Below are 24,276 nucleotides of genomic sequence, written 5' to 3'. Positions count from 1 at the left end.
CATATAGCGAACATGTGGTTCACTACTACATTACTGTCGATCCTCACCTTGGCCACGGCCTCGCCCATGGGCTCCATTCAGCGTCGCGTCAACAAAGAAGTCCTCTTCAATACCAACCAGGCGTTCACCCTGCAGCCTTCGAACAGCCCAGTCGTCAGTCTCTGGGGCGGCATCGATACCTACTTCCAAGGCGACGGTAACTTCGTCGTGTCAGTCTTCCCTCTCACCTCCCCGCCCATCTCTCTAGTTAATAGTCAAACTATCCTTCATCTCACACTCCCGTCAATTATTTCCTTCCCCTTAATCTGACGATGAATATGCCCACAACAGCTACAACGGCGATGCAATCTGGTCCAGCGGCACAGCTGGGCACAACTGTGAATCGGGCGATACCTGCCGCCTAGCCTGGCAAGGCGACGGAAACCTCGTCGTCTACATCAACGGTGCCGCTCTCTGGAGCTCTGGCACTGCGGGCAGGGGCTTGTTACTCACGTTCACGGCGCAAAGCTATGCCATGGAAATTACCGGCGTCGAGAGCGAGGGTAGTGCGCCGATTCTTTGGAGGACGCCCGAGACGGGGAATCAGCCTGATCCGGGCCCTGGGGGGCCGGGGGTGTGTGATGGTGCGAGTTGTTTCTCGTGTGATGACTGCGTCGTTTCTTCGGAGTGAAGGTGGGGAGGTAGAGTGGATTCAGGGGTACGGATAGGACATTGTTAAGATGGATAATGGTATTGAGTAGAAGGCTGGATGAGATGGGAAGTGTTGTGGACAGTACGCTTAGGATATGTATTCATTTTCTTACTGAGATACACATGAAAATCCAAAAAATTGCAAACATCTCCCTTGTTCTTGCGCTCCATATTTGCGTTTGATTTGAAGTGGGTTGCTGATCATGAATATGATCCATCTCACCGCTTGGAGCTGTGAGCTGGTCAGCCCTGATGATGCGCGAGCACCACTATGCACTTGTCAAAGACGGTTAGCGTCTTCTCCTTTGTTGTTCAACATCTTCAAGTGAACCGTCAGCTCCGTGGAGTCTGTTAAATTCGTCACCTCAGACTTTCATGTCTATAATGCTTGCATGCCTTGCCAACGCGAGTCCCTTCCCAGTGATCTTCATAGCAGCTGCGGCAGCCCTCAGGTTCTCAGTCTTGTCATCCGGTCCCTTGCCTGCTTTAATTTTCATCTGCTTCCAATGGTCTTGCGAACGCTTTGGCACTGAGGCCATGGCTGCGTGTAGAAGCTCCTGAACCCGGAGTCGATCTGCCTCGGACGGCACAATCCCAGATAATGTTTTCGATTGCGAACGATGACGTGCCAGGCCCAGGGGCGTTCTGCTTCGGGCCAAGTCTGTGACTGCAAGCGGATATGCGTTCCTCTGGAGCAACATGTCTACGGTGGCTGGAGAAGCGTTGAAAGCGGCTAGATGAAGAGGTCTCCAACCTCTGCCACAGGCTGAATCAACCTTTGCACCTTTGCTGAGCAGAAACCGGGCAATATCGTCATGGTCGAATTCTACAGCGAGGTGAAGAGGCTTGCTTCCCGGAAATGGTCACAGTGCCTCAGCCCAGTACCCACTGTCGACGAGAAAGTGAGTGTCAACCTTTTTGTACTCTGTCGAACCCATCTTTTCTTCGATTGAGGCGCCTAAATTCACCAATTGTTGAACTATTGCTGCATGTCCATAAGCAACCGTGATGTGAAGCGGCTTCCAGCCGAAGCCGTTCTCAGCGTTTACATTCGCTTTGTGGGAAACCAACAGGTTGACTGTGTCAGTACTTCCAGCACGAGAAGCCCGATGAAGCGGCTCTTCGCCACGACCGTCTTTGGAGGTGACACATGATCCACGCTTACACCGAAGAAGGCAATCAGTTGCTCCAAAGTGACCCGCTGCAACGGCTAGGTGGAGTGGCGTCTCTTTTTTGGCTGTCGTTGGCTTGCTTGAGATTTTCCGGTCAGCCAGTTGCTCGATGACTAGAGTTTGGCCGTGGTGAGCGGCAAAATGCAAGGCTGTCCAGCCATCACTGTCCTTTCCTTTGAATTTGGCCTTTTGGCGCAGCAATAATGTCACCATCTCAGGATTCCCACTTTTTGCAGCTAGAATTGCTGGCTTATATGCATCGTCCTTGAGACCCTTCAGAGTAGCCCCTCAGTCAAAGAAGCTTTCAACCATGCGTACATATCCAGTCTCAATTGCGCCAAAGAAAGCAGCAACAAATTGGTATCTGTCGGCCGTAGTGTGAGTCGAGCGAGTAACAAATCTACTACTTCCCGGTATCCTGCTGCGATGGCTAGTTTCATTGGAGTTTTCGGGTCACCATCCCGTCTCTCGGACTGAGCGCCATAGTCGAGTAGTGAGTTGCATACGTTCGGGAAACCACGAGAAGCGGCGACACGAAGGGCTGTCTGTTGCGATGCGTCTCTTGCCTCGACGTTGGCCTGTCTTTGTAGGAGAAGCATCACCATGTTGGCATGAGAGGCCCACGAAGCAAGATTAAGAGGTGTCAAGCAGCTCGAACCTTGAATGTTAACAGCGGCACCTCTGTCTAGAAGGGCCTTTGCAACAAGGAGATGTCCGTTTTGGGCAGCGTGATGTAGCACACTCATATGCTGCGAGTCTAGATGCTGATGCGAACGACGATGGTCCAGAAGCAAATCGACAATCTTGTGGTGCCCCTGTACCGAAGCTTCGATCAAAGCATTACGTTTTGTCTCACTGTGGACAGCTTCAATGTGGGCTCCATTGGCGAGCAGCTTCTCCACAATTTCCCCCAGACCATCACTTGCAGCTCGTACCAGCAGCGGGGAACCATCTAGCCCGGGCTTGTTAACAACAAACTCAGAGGGATTGAGCGTTGGAACGACCGCAGAGGTGCTTGAGGCAGCTGTGTTGCCAAGAGGGAGACCAGTCTTCGTTCCTGAGGACCAGCTTGGGTGTCTTAGAAAAGGCCCGCCAACTACCTCGACGCTCTCTAGAGGTGTCGGAGACTGCGTCATTGTTCCTCGTGTCACTGAAGCCGCCGTAGCGTGCTCATGATACGAGTCTATCTGTAAAGATGCGTTCGTTGAAGGCAGAAGACTAACATGAGACTTTAAGGATCCGAGCGGTTTCCTCCGTATAGAATACACGGAAGAAAGCGGAGATGCTGGAAATGTGGTACCGCGAGCGTCAGAGTGAGTTGACGATGGTGTGAATGCAGAGTCCGCGGTCCACACAGATGAACCTTTACTGAATAAGCTTGGATCCCGACTGTTTGGAGCAGAGTCTGCTGTGTTTGCTGTCAGGAGAGATACCCTGCTCATGTTATCGGTGAGATGAAGGCCAGCCTTGGATTGCGAATGATGCATTAATAAGACTCGGCATTTGGAATGCTTGGACTATATGCGCTAGGTGGAGCTGTCTCTACGGCGGTGACGGAAGGTCTGATTGCCTCCTGATCAGTATGATTGCGACTCCCGTCCTCATTTTGCGATACAGTCGCATATATCACGTCATTTGACAGCCGAGGTGGTAGCTCGCTGTCGTTGTTCGTCGGCTCCTTTGATTGCCAAACATCGTCCATCAGTTGTTGTGGAGGCAATTCTGGCAGCGATCGCGCAGAGCCTGTCTCTTCCCGAAATGATTCCGCTGACAACTTTGGTACACCCCAAGCATCTCGAGGTAGAGGAGTGGGAGTAGCGCCAAATGTTTCATGATAGAGCACATTCGGAACGCTTTGTGACACTGGATGGCTCGTCTCTTGTAGCTGCCCACTGACCAGTGAGCTGGCATTTTGTATAGTAGACGTGTCTGCTTTCTGGGCATGGGCAATCTTGAGTCCATTCGCGGGAGAAGGTAATGTGCCATTTCTTCGTGGTAGATCGGTCTTTTTGTTTGTGTCATGGATAGCAAGAAATTCTTCGTAGGCGGACGGTATAGCGGACGATTGGTCTTGGGAGGCGGCAGGCACATTCGTCGTCGTCACTTTTGCTAAATGGCTCCCCTGCTCTTCCTGCGGCTTTCGCCGTATGGTATATGCTTGTCGGATCGCGAATGCTCGAGCGGCAACGTGCCGGAACGACGCGGCTGATCTTCCAGGAGCCGACGGCGTGCATCTTGGGTCCTGTCGGCTTTTCAACTCATCTCTGGAGACATCGCTTGCGTACACTGGAAGCGTGGTCAGGGTAAATTGTAGCAAACCGCCGTGCTCACGCAACTCTGCCAGATGCCCCTTGAGAGGATCCACATTGAATACGAATTTTGCCTTCAGCCAGCTATCCCCCAATGAGCCGTGGGAAGTCCAGTTGTAGCCAGTTATAGGACCAATGGCAGTATTCTTCTCCGTAACCTTATGTAAGGTCGCCTCCAGATCTTTCATTGACTCGTAGATTAGGCTGAGCGCTTTGCCGACGTTCAGCAACTGTAGTCTCAACTCGCTGAAGGCCTCTTTCTCTTGGTTCTCCAGCCATTGTTTGATGGTTTGGGCGGAGTTATAGGAGACGTCGCATTGGGCTTCGATAGATCGCACTGTGCTATTTGACTCTTTGTAGCTTGTGTGGATGTGTTTCAGGATTTTAGCGATCTCAAGGCAAAATTTTGGAAAGGGCGACGGCGGTGCCGATGGTGGAGAAGATAGTCGCTGGATCCATGACTGAGAGGAAGGAGGAAGGAGAAAGGAGGAAGGCGTGAGAAGCAGAGGTCGTACGTTTGTATGTTTCGAGACTGCATGCACTGCTGAGGCGAGGGAGCTACACCCCCTGCTGCCTGCTGTCGGGACTCCATCCATGGCCATCTGGTATCTGCTCTTGAACTCATGGCTTCCATCTCCGGTTTGAATGGAGGCGAGAATGATGAGGCATTAGAGAATAGGCCCATTGGTTGCCGCATCTGCGTCCATGTCAGATAGTAAGGAGCCATTGAAATTGTAGGCGAAGTCCAGCTGCTGTAACCTTAGGTCGGACCTACCACGCGGGTTCCAGAACTGGTCGTACACCCTAGCGCCTAATTTGGACTAGGGTGTACGACGAATTCTGGAACCCGCGTGCCTACTTAAAGTTAAAGTAGGGGTGCTTCGCCCAAGGTATTACTCTATTAAGTTAGCGGCCGAAGGGTAGGGCTACTTCCGCATTGAAAACATTATGAAAAATGGTATGAAAAATGTTGCTAAAGCTCACTAATGTCGCCCGCGTTCGAATTTTTAGAACGATAGTATTAGATCGCTTAACAGAGAGCTTAGGAAATGATAACCTACCTATTTCATTGTCAATTAATACATACCAGTATATGATAACAGCGCGTAGAAAGACTTGCCATGAGCCAATAAGACAGCTGGCGACGAAAGAACGAGAGGCTCGATCGTCACAAGTATAACCAATCCGAGGCAGCAGCCTCGAAAGACCCATCAGCTGATGGAGGCGCAGTGCAGAAAGATTAGAAGATCGACGTCGTTGTCTATCTAGACTGCACTCAGGGAGGAGCTAACGTTGTGGTGGTGAGAACTATTGCCTAGCGCAAAAACAAGGTCGCCTTTTATTCAGGCGTTAGAAATGGAGATGTTCGAAGGATTCTTGGGGGCCAAATAATTGTTTCCCGAAAATATATAAGCGATTTACATGAAAACTTGGAGCCCGCTGTTTCCTTCATCATTTGTTCCCAGGACTTTCCCTGCACTAACCCAGGACCTACTCACGGCCTGCCCATCACCAAGAACAAACATGTTCAGGCCACCGGTATCTAGTCTCAGCACCATACATCTCGCATTACTGCTCCTCACCACTCCTGCTACTAGCGACCCCTGCACCTTCAACAACACCGCAGCGTGCGACACCCAACAGATTTGCACGCCCATCGAGTACACCAAATGCCTAATCGCGCACAATTCCATCACCGCCTCAATAGCCTGCATCGGCGAAGCCAACAAGCTGCTGACAAACTGGTGGAATGAACCCCCCACCAACCCAAATACCTGCAACACCAAAAATCCCGACGCGGACGACGACACCAACGACATCGACAACTTCCTCGTATCATTCGGGCAGGAGTTTGTCAAGGCGGCCGATAGCCTCAGTTGTAATTGCAGCCCGGGCGGCGCTATCAGTGATTGCCATATGGACTGGACGGACGACGCGGCCTTCGCAAAGTGCCTTTGTCAGGATGGAGTGTCGAATAATGACCTGAGGTGCTTGCATAGCTGTTTGCAGGCGACGGGGGTGGAGTATTGTTTTTCGGATTTCTGTAATGCAGGAGCAAAAGCGGGGACTTTGTTTGATCAGGCGGTGTTGGGGTCGTGCAAAAATCCTACGAACGAGGCGGCGTCGGGTGGTGATTCAGGTGCCGCGGACACCCCTGATGCACCTGCGGCTGCCACTTCTGTGGCCGCTTCTTCCTCAGCTCTATCCAGCACCGTGAGTCCGAGCAGTCCAGCTGCTACAGCCAACCAAGCGGCGTCGCCTTCCAGCACTTTGCCGTCACCGTTGACATCGGCAACAACGAGCCCAACAAAATCTGGATCTGAAGCAAGGCGTATAAAAGCGAGTGAATTAGGATACTTGTTCTTGATTATATACATCGTACGTGGATAGTTCGGAGAATGTAATTAATATCGACCTGACCCTATATATTTTGGATTGAGGACCCGACTCTATATAAATTCCAAATTCACGCTCGTCATATGGTTCGGCAACTTGCTTCGAACTTTCATTCAACACGTCATCGTCTGCCTAAAGATCAAAGCCGTAAGCTCTCGACACACAGCACAACGCGGTCGACATGCAGCCACACCACTCTAGCATAGAGACAGAGGGTCTCACCAGTTTGCCCTGCGAACTCACCTACATGATTGTGTGACAACTTCCCGTCGAAGATCTTAAGAACATGGCGTGTATCTGTCGCATAGTGGGGTCGAAGAAGAAGAAGAAGAGAGTCCGAGCTGAGAGGGTCTCACTTTAGACCGAAAGAATATGAAGGAAAAACAGCGAGGAATGTCGAGGGCTTTCAATAAATTTCTTGATTTTCCGTCAAATAAGGCCTTACCGTATTAGGCACTACCGTAGCCGCCTTACCCGATTCGGTAACTCACGTAATTTACGTAGTATAAAGTATAGAAAGTAATATATATATACCCCTTTAAATTCGATTAGCTTTCGCGCGACCGCTAGTTATATAAAGTATAAGTCTTATATATAATTAGAGTAGAGTTAAAAGAGATAAGACTATATAAGACGAATAGCGAGATAATCGATAGCGAGGTAAATATAATACGCTAGTCTATATATAGAATAACGAGATTATATTTAATATCTTTTAGCTATAGAAAGACTAGATAGTTAATAGATAATAGATATTAAGTATAATAGAGATATTTCTAATAGTAATAAGAGAGAATAGCTAGTTAATTAGCTATCGCTATAGAAAGATAATTTAAAAATCTTATTATTCGACGATTTAAAATTATCTAATCTTTTAGACTTTATTAGAAGAGATTTAAAAAGACTTATCTTATTACTATTAAGAGTCTTAGTAATATTTTCTAGAAAGCTATACGACTAGCGATCGCGCGAAAGCTAATTAAATTTAAGAGAGAGTATATATATATTAAAAAGAAGTATATATATATAAAAGAAGATATACGTATATTATATATTTAAAGTATAAGTTTCTTATTCGCTTTTAACGTAACTAGTAATTTAAGTAATATCTATGTTTATTTAATAAAAAAGACGTTTTTCTCGATATAAGCGTAATTATTTAAGATAGATTTATAAAGTTAATAGAAGTATTTAATCTTATATACTTATATATTATATAAGTAAAGATCTATAAATTAAATTCATAAAGTTAAATTTTTTATTTTTCTAAATTAAATAAAGTTAAATTTTTCTAAGTTAAATGAAATTTTAGTCTTAGCTCTAAGTTAAATCGAACTCTAATCGCTTACTATACGTTTTTAATTTACTTCTATTATTATAAAATTAATAAAGAAAATTCAAATTCTAACTCTAAGTTAAATCGAACTCTACTTACTTTCTATATAATAAATAGTTTACTTCTATTACTATAAATCGCTAATTAATTATATTCTTATTTAAAAAAGAAGTATTTACTTAATAATCTTATTCTTAATATATCTCGCTAATCGAGTAAATTATTTTCTTAATAAATCGTTTAAAACTATAATTAATAGATTAATTTTATTAATAATTTAACTTAAAGCTATATATAATTAACTATAAATAAAGATCTCGAGATATAGATATAAGCTAATCTACTATAATAACTAGCTTTAAAATTTATTAATTATTATATTAAAGATTTATTAAATTAAAAATTAAATATATTAAAAAAAAGTATATAAATTATTTAAATTAAGCGGAGCTAGAGGAATACGTAATATATAATATTATTTATTATTATATTTATTCTTAAGAATATAGTAATTAAGTATCTTAAATCTAATATATTTAACTTATAAACGTATTCTATTATATAAATCTATACGCTACTTTAAATTTCTTAATAATATTATTATATAATTTTATTTTAATTTTAAATAATAGAGTAAAAATAAAATTAATTTAAAGATATTTATTATTTTAGTAGATAGAAAAAAGCTATCTTTCTTATTAATAACTTAATTTTTACTTTTATAAATAATTTTAATTTTAAAAAACTTATTAAAAACTTAACTATTAAATTAGATAATATTCTTATTAAGAGTATAAAGAATTATCTTAAATATATAGAAATTAGCTATTTAATATAGATTAAAGTTATTATAAATAATATTAATTAGCTAAATAATAAAGTTATTTAATAATTATTTAATAAATTAATTAATAGCTTCTTATTCTTTAAAGCTTATTAAGATATTATTATTTATATCTAATAGCGTTTAAGCGAATTTCTTTATATTAATCTAATCTTAATTAATTAAATTAAAATTTCGAAATCTTATATTTTCTATTAATCTAAAAATTTAAATATAATTATAAAAATAAAATATTTTTAATATAATTTAAGCGATATAATTTAACTTAATACTCTTAATAATTAAAAAAATTTAATAAAAGTTATTATAGAAGTATATAACTATATTATTAAAAGAAGTAGAATTTTTTTAAATATTTTAGAATATATAATTAATAATCTCGATATTATAATAATTTTATATAGAGATCTTATTTTAAAAAATAAGCTTAATCGCCTTTAATAATTAAATTAAATTAAATTTTATTAATATATTATAATTAAACAAGTAAAGGCCTATAAATTAAATTTATAGAGTTGAATTTTTCTAAGTCAAATCGAACTCTAATCGCTTGCTATGCGTTTTTAATCTATATATAGATATATATATATAAAGAGAGACGCGCTAAGGCCTAATTAGAAAGGTGTATCGAGTATAAAGAATTAATTCGTAATAATTACTTATAAAAATAGAGAAAGGCTATATTCTTATGATAAGAAGTATCGAAATATCGAAAAGAAATAAAGATAATATATTAATTAGTGGTGTGAATCCCATATTATCTTCTATCGCAGTGAAATCTTTCGAATAATAAAATAGCTATTAGAGTAAGATATCGGACGATTTTAATTCGTTTAAATATATATCGTTTAATATTTCTTCTATAGAGGTCTAATTAGCTATAATCGTCGTAGTAAATTCTTCTCTTATAACGTTATTATAGTAATATATTATATTAATATAATAGAAATAATAGATTAAGTTATAATAATATTCTTCGCTTACTAAGTAATAATTTAATATAAAATCGTAAAGAGTATATAACGTGAGATCTTAGAGAGTTAAGTCGTATTCTTAATAATAGTAATCTTATTACCGCTTAATTTCTCCGTAATATTCTTTATAGTATTCTTTATAATATTCTTTATATTTATCTATTATAATTTCTTCTCTTACTTCTTAATATAGTAAGAATAATAAATTAAATTATAGTAATATTCTTCGCTTACTAAATAATAATTTAATATAAAATCGTAGAGAGTATATAACGTAGGATCTTAAAGAGTTAAGCTATATTTTTAATATTAGAGATCTTATTATCGCTTAATTTCTCCGTAGTATTCTTCGTATTCGCCTACTATAATAACTTCTCTTATATTAACTAAGTAAATTAATGTAAGATTATAGAGAGTAGGTCTATTATATTACTACTACTAATAATTATCTTTATAATATTCTTCGCATTTATCTACTATAGTAATTTCTTCTCTTACTAAGTATCGAGTTAGTGTAAGATCGTAGAGAGTAAATCTATTATATTACTGCTACTAATAACTATCTCCGTAATATTCTTCGTAGTATTCTTTATATTCGTCTATTATAGATTCTTCTCTTATTTAACTAAGTGCGAGAGTATTAAGAGTAAATATATTTATATTAAAATTAATAGAACTAGTAGAATTAATAGAATAATAAAAGAAGAATAATTATATAAATAGGTGAAAGGATTATTATTCGATCCCGGACGCGTCTAGTATAATTATTATATTTTTAGAAGCTTCTTCTTAATAATATTTAGAATCTAATACGCGTTAAGAGGTTTTAAAATAGAGTAAAAAAGAAAGACGCGTCTTGAGAGGTAGCATCGCTAGATTAAAAGATATTATCGCTGGCTTGAGAGGAGTAGCGAATTCGTTAAGAGATAATTTAAAGGCGTTAATAGGGGCTCTAAGAGGTGAGTAAAGGGGTATATATATCTTAGACGTTAAATAACCTTTAAATGAGAGGTATTAAAGACGCTTATATTTATATTAGTAAAATTAATAGAATTAATAGAATAGTAAAAGAAGAATAATTATATAAATAGGTGGAAGGATTATTATTCGATCTCGGACGCGTCTAGTATAACTACTATAACTACTATATTTAAATATCTATTTAATCTATTAATAGTAGACTAAACTTTATTATTTTTATAGCGTTAGAAAGCGTATACTAAGCTCTATAATTTACGAAATTATAAAGTAATAATATTCTTAGAAAGATAGTTATTTCAGAGTATAAGACTTCTATATATAAATTTTTAATAAGAAAAAGGCGAAAGAACTATTAGATTAACTTAGTCGGTCTAATTAAAAAGCGTATAGAACTCGAATTTATAATTAACTGCATATATAAATTCAAGGTTTTCAAGCTTAGTCTTATCTTATTCTTTTATATATATTAATTAAGTAATAATATTAAGAGAAATCTTAAAGTAAGTATTATAAATTAATTCTTTATACTCGATATACCTTTCTAATTAGATCTTAGCGCGTCTTCTCTTCGTATATATCTATCTATAGACTATATAGAGTAATATAATACTTTTATACTATATTAATATTATAATATTAAGAATTATTTCTTAATAAATAATAGTAATATCTAAAGATTACTTTAATAGAAGTTTATTAAATTTATTCGCTTATTTATAGTGCTAGCTAGTTACGCTACGTCTCTATCTATCTTAATATCTATATCGCTTATCTATTAATAACTTAGTTTATTACGTAGAGTTACTATATATAATTAATATCTATATTACTTATCTATTAATTAGTTAGTCTATTACGTAGAGTTATTATATATAAATAAATATAAGTAGTAAATTTTTTAATAGACCATTACTATATCTACTTTCGATTTTATTTTATTTATTTTCGACTTTTTAAAAGATTAGATTTAGAGTTTAATAGCTTAAATTTAAGATATAATAAGAATTAAAATAAATTAACTACGTAATAAGTTTCGCTAATAACTAAGTTAAATTCTTTTAATTATTTAGCTAGTTACTTAGTAAGTTAGTTAGCTAGTTACTTAGTTAGTTATTTAATTAGCTATTTAACTAGTTACTTAATTATTTACTTAGCTAGTTACTTAGTTAGTTATTTAATTTAATACTCTATAAGAGAAGAAGTAAGAGAAGAAACTATAATAGATAAATACGGAGAATACTACGGAGAAACTAAGCGAAAATAAGGTTATTATTATTAAGAATACGACTTAGCTCTCTAAGATCCCACGTTATATACTCTTTACGATCCCACGTTAAATTACTACTTAATAGACGAAAAACGATACTATAATTTAGTCTACTATCTTTACGCGCTTAAGTAATATCACATTATAATATATTATTATAATAAGCATATAAGAGAAGAATCTACTACGTCGATTATAATTAATTAAATCTCTATAGATAAGAGTTACCTATCGGATAATACATATTTAAACGAATTAAAATCGTTCGTTATCTTACTTCGACAGCTATTTCTTTATTTAAAAGTTTTCATTTTAGTAGAAGATTTCGTGGAATATACACCACTAATTAGCTCGGTGTCTCTACTCCTTTTTAATTTTTCGAAAAGCACATATGCATATATACTTCTTGTTATGAAGATATAGCATTTTTCTTATTTTTTGTAAGTAATTATTACGAATTAATTCTTTACACTCGATATACCTTTCTAATTAGATCTTAGCGCGTCTCTTCTTTATATATATCTTTTTATAGATTATATAGATTAATATAATACTTTTATATTATATTAATATTATAATATTAAGAACTATTTCTTAATAGTAAGAATAAGTAATAATATTATCTTAAAGAAGAATAAAGATAATATTAGATAAAGCTATAATAATAACTATTTTAGAGTTATTTTATATTCTTTATAATACGATATTTTAAAATATAATCTTATTAATATTTTTATAATTATTAAGAAAGAAGAGTTAATTATTAAAATAAGAAATCGCGTTTTAAATAGTATTAGCTATAGTAATTTAATTATTATTAAAATTTATCTATATCTAATTTTAGATATTAATTTAATAATTATATATTTTATATAAAAGTCGATTTTAATTATTAATATAATACTATTTATAGTTTTATTAGATTATAAATAAATTAAAATTAATAATAAAATTAATATTCTTTATAAAATTAATATTATTTTTCTCTAAGCGAATTTAAATTAAATAAAAATAGAAATCTTCGATAATAATTTATTTATATTATATATTATTTAATAGAGAAAGAATATAATATTAAGTTTAAAGAATATAAATAAAATTATTAAATAATTTAAATAAAGAATAATAAGTATTAATTAAGAAATATATATAAAGTATAAATAAAAAATTAAATTATTTATAGATAAAAAAAGAAAAAATATATCTAACGCGAAAAGTTTTAATAATTAAAAAAAGAATACTATATTAAAAAAAGTTATAATATTTTAAAATTATTATTAATACGATAATCTTTTTATTCTATAGCTTAAAATACTTTAACTTATTAAAAAAATTATTAAAAAAAAAAAATTTAACGCGAAAAGTTTTAATATATAAAAAAAGAAATATTATATTAAAAAAAGTTATAATATTTTAATATTATTATTAACGCGATAAGCTATTTATATTATACTTAAAATATTTCTATTTAATAAAAAAGAAATTATCTATATATCTTAATTTATAATTATTCTATAAATCTAGAAAGTTATTAAATTTATATTATAATAAAATTATTATAAAGAGACTTTATAAATAGTATCCTCTCTTTTAAATTATTACTTTATTTAATATTTAATTTTATTTAATATTATTATAAAGTAAATCTTTCGCTATATAAATACTATAATAAAAAAAAAGAATATTACTATCTATCGTATATAAGTCTTTAAAAAATATAGAATTTAATATATTTATAAGAAGATATTATAGATAGAAGAGTTTTTTAGCGTTTAAATTAATATAATATATTCTTATAATAATATCTCTACGCCTCTAATATAGACTCTATTTAAATATATCTTACTTATTCTTTTTTTAAATATATTACTTCGATAAATCGATATAAAAAAGATTTTTTATTTATCTTTATTATTAATATTACTAATTTAGCTAAAAGAAGATTATTAGCTTAATCTAATATTTATTTATTATATTAATTATCTAAGATAAATTATTATTATTATTAAATATTACGCTATATTAATTCGAAAGATAAATAAATAATCGTTTAATAAAAGAATTATAATTATATAATTTAAAGTTAAAAATCCTCTAATAAGCTTTTATAGAGTCTATTTATTATATATCTTAATACTCTTAAATCTTATTTATCTAATTTAAATCTATATCGTCTTAATTTATATCGCTTTTATACTCTATTTAAAAACTAGTCTAATTATTATTCTTATAAATATATTTAAAGATATATTTATAAGCTTTAATATTAATATAAATCTCTATATTAATATAAACGTTATACTTAATTAATAAATAAAGACTATAAAATATTATCTAATAATTCTACTTAAATTTATTATTTAATACTTTAATAGATCTATATCGATAATATATAAAATATTTAAAATCTAATTTTAAAACGATATAATCGCTAAAGTTCTTCGAAAACTATTTATTATATATATTCTTATTTAAGTCTTAATAAGATAAAATAATATTTATTCTATTAATAATATATTAATTATAATTTCTATAAAGTATATATTTAATAACGATTATATAGAGATTAAAAAATAGATTTTAATTAGAGATCTTAATATTAATATCGATATCTATCTTAATCGTATTAAAGAATCGATTTTTAGAATATAATATAATAAGAATATAAATATACGATAAACCTCGTTTTTAAAATTCTATAATATAGATATAAGTGAAAATTTAATCTATTATTCGCAAAGTTAATTAGAATTAAAATTAATCGATATTTTAATTAATTATACTTCGCTTTTATAGAAATAAAAAAAAAATTAGATAATATTATAAAGTTAATTAATAGAAATTATAATATATAATAGATTAAACTATATTAGAAATATCTCTAGAGACTATAATCTATACTAATTATCTAACTAATATATTATCTAAAAAGCTATTCTATTAAATAAAATAAGAAAGAATTATTATATTATAATAGAGAATAAAAAGAATAGAAGTATATCTAATATCTTTTTCTTTAAAATATTATTTATAAGAATTTTTAACTTTAATCTAAATACTCTAATAATTAAATTAAATTAATTAATAATCTATTTATTAAATAGAAGATTTTTAATAATCTTAATCTATTTTAAATTATAGATAAAAATTATAAAGAGATTTAACTAACTAAACTTAATAAATAAAATAATAATATTTTAATAGAGTTATTTTATAAATTATAAATCTTCTTAATAAGAGAAAGAAAAAATAATATATTAATTATTAGTCTAATTATTTATAATAGCTTTATCGATATAAGTATTAATAATTACTTAATAGATATTAATCTAAATAATCTTCTAATTTATCTTTAATTAATAAAGTTTATTATTTTTAATAATTATATAAATATCGTAAATAAAATATTATAATAATCTATTATAATAAAGAAGACGATTAAACTTATTAAAATAACTTTATATTATATATTTATAGAAAATTAATAATTAATAGAATAAAAGAAATAGACGATATAGATCTATAATATAAAATAAGTATTATTTATATAGAGCTATCTCGGCTAATAGTTCTACTAATTTATAAAATAATTTTATTATTACTATATTAATAGATAAGAAGATTTCTATTTAATATAATATCTATGTTAAATATATTATTATATTATAAGTAAAGACTTATGAATTAAATTTATAAAGTTGAATTTTTCTAAGTTAAATCGAATTTTAGCCCTAGCCCTAAGTTAAATCGAACTTTAATCGCTTACTATACGTTTTTAACCTATATATAAATATATATATACGAAGAGAGGCGCGCTAAGATCTAATTAGAAAGATATAATAATTATTTATAAAAAATAGAGAAAGATTATATTCTTATAGTAAGAAGTATTAAAATATCGAAAAGAAATAAAGATAACGTATTAATTAGTGATATGAATTCTATAATATCTTCTATCGTAGTAAAATTTTTCGAATAATAAAATAGCTATAGATATCGGATAATTTTAATTCGTTTAAATATATATCGTTTCGAAGTAATAATTTAATATAGAATCGTAGAGAGTATATAATATGGAATCTTAGAGAGCTAAGTCGTATTCTTAATAATAATAATCTTATTATTACTTAGTTTCTCCGTAGTATTCTTTATAGTATTCTTCGTAATACTCTCCGTATTTATCTATTATAGTTTCTTCTCTTACTTCTTAATATAGTAAAGATAATAGATTAAATTATAGTAATATTCTTCGCTTACTAAGTAATAATTTAATATAAAATCGTAAAAAGTATATAACGTGAGATCTTAGAGAGCTAAGTCGTATTCTTAGTATTAAGAGTCTTATTACCGCTTAATTTCTTCGTAGTATTCTTTATAGTATTCTTCGTAGTATTCTTCGTATTTATCTATTATAGTTTCTTCTCTTACTCTTTAATATAGTAAAGATAATAAACTAAGTTATAGTAATATTCTTCGCTTACTAAGTAATAATTTAATATAGAATCGTAAAGAGTATATAACGTGGGATCTTAGAGAGCTAAGCCGTATTCTTAATACTAAGAGTCTTATTATCGCTTAGTTTCTCCGTAATATTCTTTATAGTATTCTTCATAGTATTCTTCGTATTTATCTATTATAGTTTCTTCTCTTACTCTTTAATATAGTAGAGATAATAAACTAAGTTATAATAATATTCTTCGCTTACTAAGTAATAATTTAATATAAAATCGTAGAGAGTATATAACGTGAAATCTTAAAGAGCTAAGCCGTATTCTTAATACTAAGAGTTTTATTACCGCTTAATTTCTTCGTAATATTCTTTATAGTATTCTTTATAATATTCTTCGTATTTATCTATTATAGTTTCTTCTCTTACTTTTTAATATAATAAGAATAATAAACTAAGTTATAGTAATATTCTTTCTTACTAAGTAATAATTTAATATAGAACTATAGAGAGTATATAACGTGGGATTTTAGAGAGCTAAGCCGTATTCTTAATACTAAAAATTTTATTACTACTTAATTTCTTCGTAATATTCTTCGTATTCGCTTACTATATTAACTTCTCTTATATTAACTAAGTAGATTAATATAAAATTATAAAGAGTAGATCTATTATATTATTGCTGCTAATAACTATCTCCGTAATATTCTTCGTAATATTCTTCGTATTCGTTTATTATAGATTCTTCTCTTATTTAATTAAATATGAGAGTATTAAGAGTAAATATATTTATATTAGTAAAAATAATAGAATTAATAGAATAGTAAAAGAAGAATAATTATATAAATAGGTGAAAGGATTATTATTCGATTTCGAACGCGTTTAATATAATTATTATATTTTTAGAAGCTTCTTCTTAACGATATTTAGGATTTAATATACGTTAAGAGACTTTAAATTAGAATAATAAAGAATAAATAGAAGAGAAAGACGCGTCTTAAGAGATAATATCGCTAAGTTAAAAGATATTATCGCTGAGTTAAAAGATATTATCGCTAATTTAAGAGAAGTATATAGAAAAGAATATATTCGTTTAGGCTCTTTTTAAGAGTCTTTTAACGCGTTTATAAGTAGTAGTAGATAGTTATTAGACTCGCTTACGGCCTTAATTATTAATAGTAGCGAATTTATTAAGAAATAATCTAAAGGCGTTAGTAGAGGCTCTAAGAGGCGGATAAAAGAAGTATACGTACTTTATAGATCTAATAATATAAGAGCGAGAGGTAGAGAGAGTAAATATATTTATATTAGTGAAATTAATAGAATTAGTAAAGTAATAGAGAAATAATAGTTATATAAATAGATGAAAGAATTATTATTCGATTCCGTTTCGGACGTATTTAATATAATTACGATATTTAAATAATAGTTTAATTCATTAATAGTAGATTAAACTTTATAATTTTTATAGCGTTAGAAAGTATAAACTAAGCTCTATAATTTACAAAATTATAAAGAAATAGCATTTATAGAAAGCTGGTTATTTTAGAGTATAAGACTTCTATATATAGATTTTTAATAGTTACGAATACTAATTTATTTACTCGCGATATCTAATTAAAAAGTATAGATTTAATGAATTTATAATTAACTATATATATAAATTCAAGGTTTTCTAATTTAGCTCTATCTTATTCTTTTATATATACTAATAACTATTTATTAAATAAAAATATAAAAAGATAGTATAAAGGTATATAGACTAAATATTAATATAAAATACTAAATCTCTTATTACTTTAAGTCTTTATTAAGATATTTTTAATCTTAAATATATTTAATAAATTATTTATAATATTCTCTTAAGCGATAGCGATTTTATTTAAAATAAAATAATTATAAATACGTAAATTATAATATCGTAGATTTTTATAAAATAGCTTATAGTCTTATATACTTAAATTAATCTCTAACTTTTCGAATATTAATTTAAGAGTATTAATATATAAATTAATACTTTTAAGAATTATAGCTATTTTTACTAGTCGAAAAGATATAATATATCTTATAGAATATTTCATATTAAGTAATATTATATCGTATCCGAATATAATATAAATAGAATCGAATATCATTTCATTTTTCTAATATGAGTTCGAAATCTTAGCGGGATATCTCACGGTATAATATATCTATAATATTATATTATGAAATAATATATATATGAAATATTTCGTTAAGATTTCTATATTTAGAAGTATAAGTAGCTATTCTAGTTATTATTCTAATTAATTATAACTACTACTATTATAGCTATTACTACTATAGTTACCTCTATTATAATTATTATTACTATAATTATTACTATTATAATTATTATTATTATAACTATTACTATTATAACTATTACTATTATAGCTATTATATAATAGTAGACTATTTAAATAATAAATAGTAATAGTTATAGTAGTAATAGCTGTTAAAATATTAGATATATAATATATAGAACGAAAGAATTAATTCTTTAAAACCTCTTCGAGACTAGATTCTAAATATAGTATAAAATTAAATAGCTAAAGAATACGATAGCTGAAATACGCGAAGATTATATTTCGATAGTAGCTATAATAGTAATAGTTATAATAGTAAGTGATAGTTATAGTAGTAATAGTTATAATAGTAATAGTTATAATAATAGAAGCTATAATAGTAATAGTTATAATAGTAAGTAATAGTTATAATAGTAATAGCTATAGTAGTAATAGTTATAATAGTAATAGTTATAATAGTATATCGAATAGAGATAGATACGATTAGCCGTTAACTAGAATAATAATTAGAATAGCTACTTTATACTTCTAAATATAGAAATTCTAACGAAATATCTCATATATATATTATTTCATAGTATGATATTACAGATATATTATATCGTGAAATATCTCGTTAAGATTTCATATTATATCAGATATGAAATTATATAAATATTAATATTTTATATTATATTAGAGTATAATATAGTAGATTAATATCTTATATTATATTATATCTTTTCGATTAGTAGCTATTTTATAATAAAGCGTTTAATTAATATAATTATAATAGCTATATCTAGTAAAGTTAGTATAAAAAACGCGATTAAGAGAAAGTTATATTATATTATAAATTAATCTTAGATATTATTTATAATATGAATTTAGCTAAAAATCGATTTTTCGCTCTTTAAAGACGCTAGAGTAGATATATAAATAGTAATTACTTTCTAAATTTTATATATATATAAAGCGATTAAATAATTAATAATAATCTATTATAAGACTATAAAGATTATATTATTATATTAAATACTATAATAATAGAATTCTTTATAATTATTAATAAAATTTAAGATTCTTAGCGTTAAGAAGTAAAGAATTTAATTAATAGTATACTCGCTAAGATTAATCGAATTATTTATACTTATTTCAACGCCTTTATAGCTTTATTTTATATTATCTATTTTAGATATATTAACTTTAATCTTTTCGCTATTATAATACTACTTAATTATCTTATCTTTTTATAACGCTATATTATAGCTATTATAAATTTAATTTATAAAATTTAAATTATATTATATAGACTTTATAATATATAAGTAACTCGCGATATAGCTAGCGAGTTTTATTAAAAATTAAATAAAAATTAAATAAGAGTTAAAAGATAGATTAAAAGAATATAGACTATTAAAAGAGTTATTATTAAAAAAGTCTATTAATAGATCTCGTAATAGAGGGTCTTCGATAGCGTCTTTCTCTTATTTGAAAGCTTCTTCTTATTTAAGATCTAATACGCGTTAAAAGATTTTAAAATAGAATAATAAAGAATAAATAGAAGAGAAAGATATATCTTAAGAGATAATATTATTAGATTAAAAGATATTATTACTAGCTTAAAAGAAATCTATAGAGAAGAATATATTCGTTTAAACTCTTTTTAAGAGTTTTTTAATATATTTATAAGTAATAGTAGATAGCTATTAAGCTCGCTTATAATCTCGATTATTAATAATAGCGAATTTATTAAAAAATAGTTTAAAGGCGTTAGTAAAGGTTTTAAGAGGCGGGAAAAAGAGATATATATATTTTAGACGTTTAATAATCTTTAGACGAGAGATATTAAGAGTAAATATATTTATTTTAATAAAATTAATAGAATTAATAGAGAGATAGAAGAATAATAATTATATAAATAGATAGAAGGATTATTTAATCTCGAACGCGTTTCATATAACTATATTTAAATACTACTTCGCTCTATTAATAGTAAATTAAATTTTATAAATTTTATAGCGTTAGAAAGTGTAAAGCGAGCTTTATAATTTAAGAAATTATAAAGTAACTATATATATCGTAAGCTAAGTACTTTAAAGTATAAAACTTCTATATATAAATTTTTAATAAGAAAGACGCGAAAGAATTATCGAGCTAACTTAGTCGATCTAATTAAAGAGCGTAATAAACTCGAATTTATAATTAGCTATATATATAAATTTAAGATTTTTAAGCTTAACTCTACTTTATTCTATTATATATACTAATAATTATTATTTAACGCTAGACGTTAAACTTAAAAGATTAAGTAAGAAGAAGAGAGAGAGATAAAGTATTCGCGATTTAAACTCGTAAATTAAGAGTAAGATAATAATTCTACTCTTAAATTTATATTATAACTTTCTAATATATCTATATAAATTAATAAACTAATTATATTCTTAGAAATTATCTTAATTTATATATATTTCTAATCGTATTTTATAAATTCTCGAATTTAAGAAAGAATTATTTATTAGAGTATTATTTAAATTTAATATATTTTTATAATTTAAGATAATAATAGTAATAGATATATAATTTTTATATCTAAGAAATTAAATTTTTGTCGATAAGTCGTTAAAAAGAATATTATTTAAAAGACTATAGCGAATAATATCTTATTAGAATATTTACTCTTTCGATAAATAGAAGATCGATTAAGTTATAATACTAGTTATCTTAATAAGCTTAAGACTTTTAAATCTTCTATATATCTGTAAATCTAAAAAGTTCCTTTTCGTATAATTTCCGCCGGGTCCGTATTATAAGTACGATTTAGTACGATTTAGTCTATTAAGTAGACTTTATTTATATCTAATTCTTTTCGCCAATTCTACTAGTTTAGTAACTTTAAAATTTTTTTAATAACTTTAAAAATTTTACGTAATATACTTTAATATACTCTAAGTAAGTACTATTCTATATACGGAGTATATATAATATTAATATATATTATTATTAATATGCGTATTATTATACGCTATATTAGAGTATTATCTACGCGACTAATTTTATTAAATTATCTAATTCCGTAGTTAAATTTGAGTTAGCGTTGATACTCGTCGTTATAGAACCTTATTATCGCAATATCGATTATTAGAACTTTTCTTTTTTTATATATATTACTACTAAACTAATAGAACTAATAAAAAAGATTAAGATAGTTATTAAATCGACGGAATTTTGGCTGATTTTTGAGATAGTTGCTAAACCGGCGGAATTCTTAATTTTAGCCCTATTCGCAAGATTAGCAATTTGAAATTTAGTAGAAACTTTTCAGATTTGCAGATGTATTTAAAATCTTCGCTTTTAATTTTATATTAATAATAATAATAATAAAGCGTCTATCTAGTTTTAAAATTTAACTTAAATCTTATATTTTAAGATTTTAACTTCGCTATTTCTATGAATATTAAAACTCGTATAAAGAAAGAATAATATACTCGTTTAGCTATCGCCATCAAGGCGGCTCCGCATGCAGCTAAGTCCTAGCGGGTCTAGCCGCCGTTCATCCTGACAAGCATGTTTCGCAAGCTTGTAGCTGTAGCTGCTTGATGGAAGATGGATAGCTCGCGACGAGAGGAGGAATAAAAGTCAAATGGTGGAGTAGAGGATGCGATGTGATTCGTTGCAAATCCTTCCTTCGAGCATTTGAAAAGAGGCCGCTTCTTGGCACCAGAGCTAGCGGGGCGCTAGGCGGAAAATGGATAGCGGCCGCCGCTCCCAGTAGGTAAATTATCCAATGAGCGAATTTGCTTTCACTTTCATCTCTCGAAAATCAACGGCATATTTCAAGCTCATCCAATCAGCTCCTGGCTTCTTCTCTTTGTACTACCTTTCTACCCTATCTACTGATACATTTCGTCTACTGAAACCAAATCTATCGTTCTCATCTTCTACAGGCTCGAGCCACCGATCTTCTTCCAACTCCGCGGCCTGCCCCCTTCACTCTCGACTCCATCTTCATAGCTGCTTCGAATCTCGTTCAGTTTTGAGCCAACTCTAGTTGGCTACCATTCGGACTCTGATACACTGTCACTTGATGCTAGAGCGACGCGGTTCCGTCTCAAAACCTGGAGTCCGGAAAGAACGCGAACTTGGCAGTCTACCACATCATTGTAAGGAACTTCGTACTCAGTTCTTGCAGGCAGAAGGCTCACGCACCGTAGTGTCATGGTTCACTTCTATGATCTACCCTACGAGATTCGTCAGATGATCTATGCAGAGTGCCTCGTCGTTGGCGAGATTCACCCCTACAGTCTCCGTGATACATCTCTGCGGGATAGACATAGCGCTTGGGCCAAGACAGGATGTGATCTCCCGACTGTAGCGCTTTTGCAGGTATCAAAGACCATTCGAACGGAAGCCGAGCCCGCACTGTACGAGCGCAACATGGTCCAATTAGGGAGTGCCGAATTCTCTCAAAGGTTTTTCGAGCGATGCTTGAACACATCAGAGCGCAAGCTATGGCTCAAGTCGGTGAGCATGTGGCTAGATGATGGCGAAATGACGGAAGCCGATCAAAGAGCCGTTCAGGACACGCTCTTCCCCGAGCGAGCGTATACAAAAGTACCGTGGGTAAAGAAGGTGCAAGATGCGTACAAACAGTACATAGGAGAAACTGTTTGGCCTCGCAAAGTCTTACCGCTGCTCGACTCCTGTAAGCTTAACACGCTGGTCATGGATTTCAGTGAGGCTCTTTGTCAGGCAGATTGTTGTACAATGCGCTCTCATGCTGTCCAGTCCTTCAGGAAGGGGTTTGCCATGGGCTTGCCAGCAAGATTTGTGATCCAGGGTCTTGGGACGGGTGCAAAAGCGTCGAGGAAGCTCATCCAAAGGTGGACCTCGAGACGCATAACGGACTTGGACAGGAAACTTGTTCTTGACATCTTTTCGGATGAGGAGTGATGATGCAGGATGAGGAAGTTAAGGCAGGAATGTGAACCCTCTTGTAAGCTGAAAGTCTGAGATTGAATGGGGAACACGCAGTCAGATTTAGAGGTCGCAAAGGATGTTAGCCTGTATCTGCTCCTTCGAGCTTCTTGAAATCGTCCAACAATCAGGGCCTTTTTCACAGTGCGATTCCAATATCTTATCCGGCCATCTACTTGTGATTCTTGAAAGCATTAATGAACAATCAATATGAAACTATCTACTGTTTGACGTCTCGTCGTCTTTACGAAAGCAAGGTTCTTCTTTAGCAGCATCCTTGTGGGCGATAAGAGAGGGGAAAGAGAGGAAAGATGACACGCGACTACTCATAAGGCTAGAAGATCTAGGGGTTGTGGGGCTGCGTTAGCGTGGGTTAATCAGGGTCGAATGGGGGTCCTTGGCGAGCTTAGGGGGGGTCTAGGCCGGACCCTAAGACGGTTAAGAGTAAGCCCGGAACATGTAAGACGGGGGGTCGCTTATGCCAAGACTGCTGCCGTCCCTCGGGCCTTTTTTTGTATTAAAGTACCCAAACGGCCTCCCCCCCATCCCCCCCACTTTCAATCTTCCATTTTG

General features: G+C 31.0%; 5 protein-coding genes across 5 annotated transcripts; 2 read left to right on the top strand and 3 right to left on the bottom strand.

Moving 5' to 3' along the window:
- Positions 1-12: 12 nt before the first annotated feature.
- On the top strand, positions 13-670 carry HO133_001133 (uncharacterized protein; the record flags this gene model as incomplete). The annotated part of the gene is made up of 2 exons (XM_037292063.1): positions 13-209; positions 331-670. The coding sequence occupies 2 exons, from the start codon at positions 13-15 to the stop codon at positions 668-670; spliced, it is 537 nt and encodes a 178-aa protein (XP_037151482.1).
- Positions 671-1,055: 385 nt separating this feature from the next.
- On the bottom strand, positions 1,056-2,998 carry HO133_001132 (uncharacterized protein; the record flags this gene model as incomplete). The annotated part of the gene is made up of 3 exons (XM_037292062.1): positions 1,056-1,516; positions 1,580-2,135; positions 2,267-2,998. 3 exons carry the CDS (start codon positions 2,996-2,998, stop codon positions 1,056-1,058), a joined length of 1,749 nt encoding a protein of 582 aa, XP_037151481.1.
- Positions 2,999-3,348: 350 nt separating this feature from the next.
- HO133_001131 (uncharacterized protein) lies at positions 3,349-4,898 on the bottom strand (the record flags this gene model as incomplete). Its single annotated transcript, XM_037292061.1, has 2 exons — positions 3,349-4,531; positions 4,687-4,898. The coding sequence occupies 2 exons, from the start codon at positions 4,896-4,898 to the stop codon at positions 3,349-3,351; spliced, it is 1,395 nt and encodes a 464-aa protein (XP_037151480.1).
- Positions 4,899-6,007: 1,109 nt separating this feature from the next.
- HO133_001130 (uncharacterized protein) lies at positions 6,008-6,549 on the bottom strand (the record flags this gene model as incomplete). Its single annotated transcript, XM_037292060.1, has 2 exons — positions 6,008-6,124; positions 6,283-6,549. The coding sequence occupies 2 exons, from the start codon at positions 6,547-6,549 to the stop codon at positions 6,008-6,010; spliced, it is 384 nt and encodes a 127-aa protein (XP_037151479.1).
- Positions 6,550-22,944: 16,395 nt separating this feature from the next.
- Positions 22,945-23,679, top strand: HO133_001129 (uncharacterized protein; the record flags this gene model as incomplete). The annotated part of the gene is made up of 1 exon (XM_037292059.1): positions 22,945-23,679. The coding sequence occupies one exon, from the start codon at positions 22,945-22,947 to the stop codon at positions 23,677-23,679; it is 735 nt and encodes a 244-aa protein (XP_037151478.1).
- Positions 23,680-24,276: the final 597 nt, after the last annotated feature.

Source organism: Letharia lupina (genome assembly GCF_014066315.1).
Source record: "Letharia lupina isolate WasteWater1 chromosome Unknown contig_12, whole genome shotgun sequence".
NCBI lineage: Eukaryota > Fungi > Ascomycota > Lecanoromycetes > Lecanorales > Parmeliaceae > Letharia > Letharia lupina.
The sequence above is the reverse complement of the archived record's forward strand: the minus strand, read 5'-3'. Positions and strand labels throughout refer to the sequence as shown.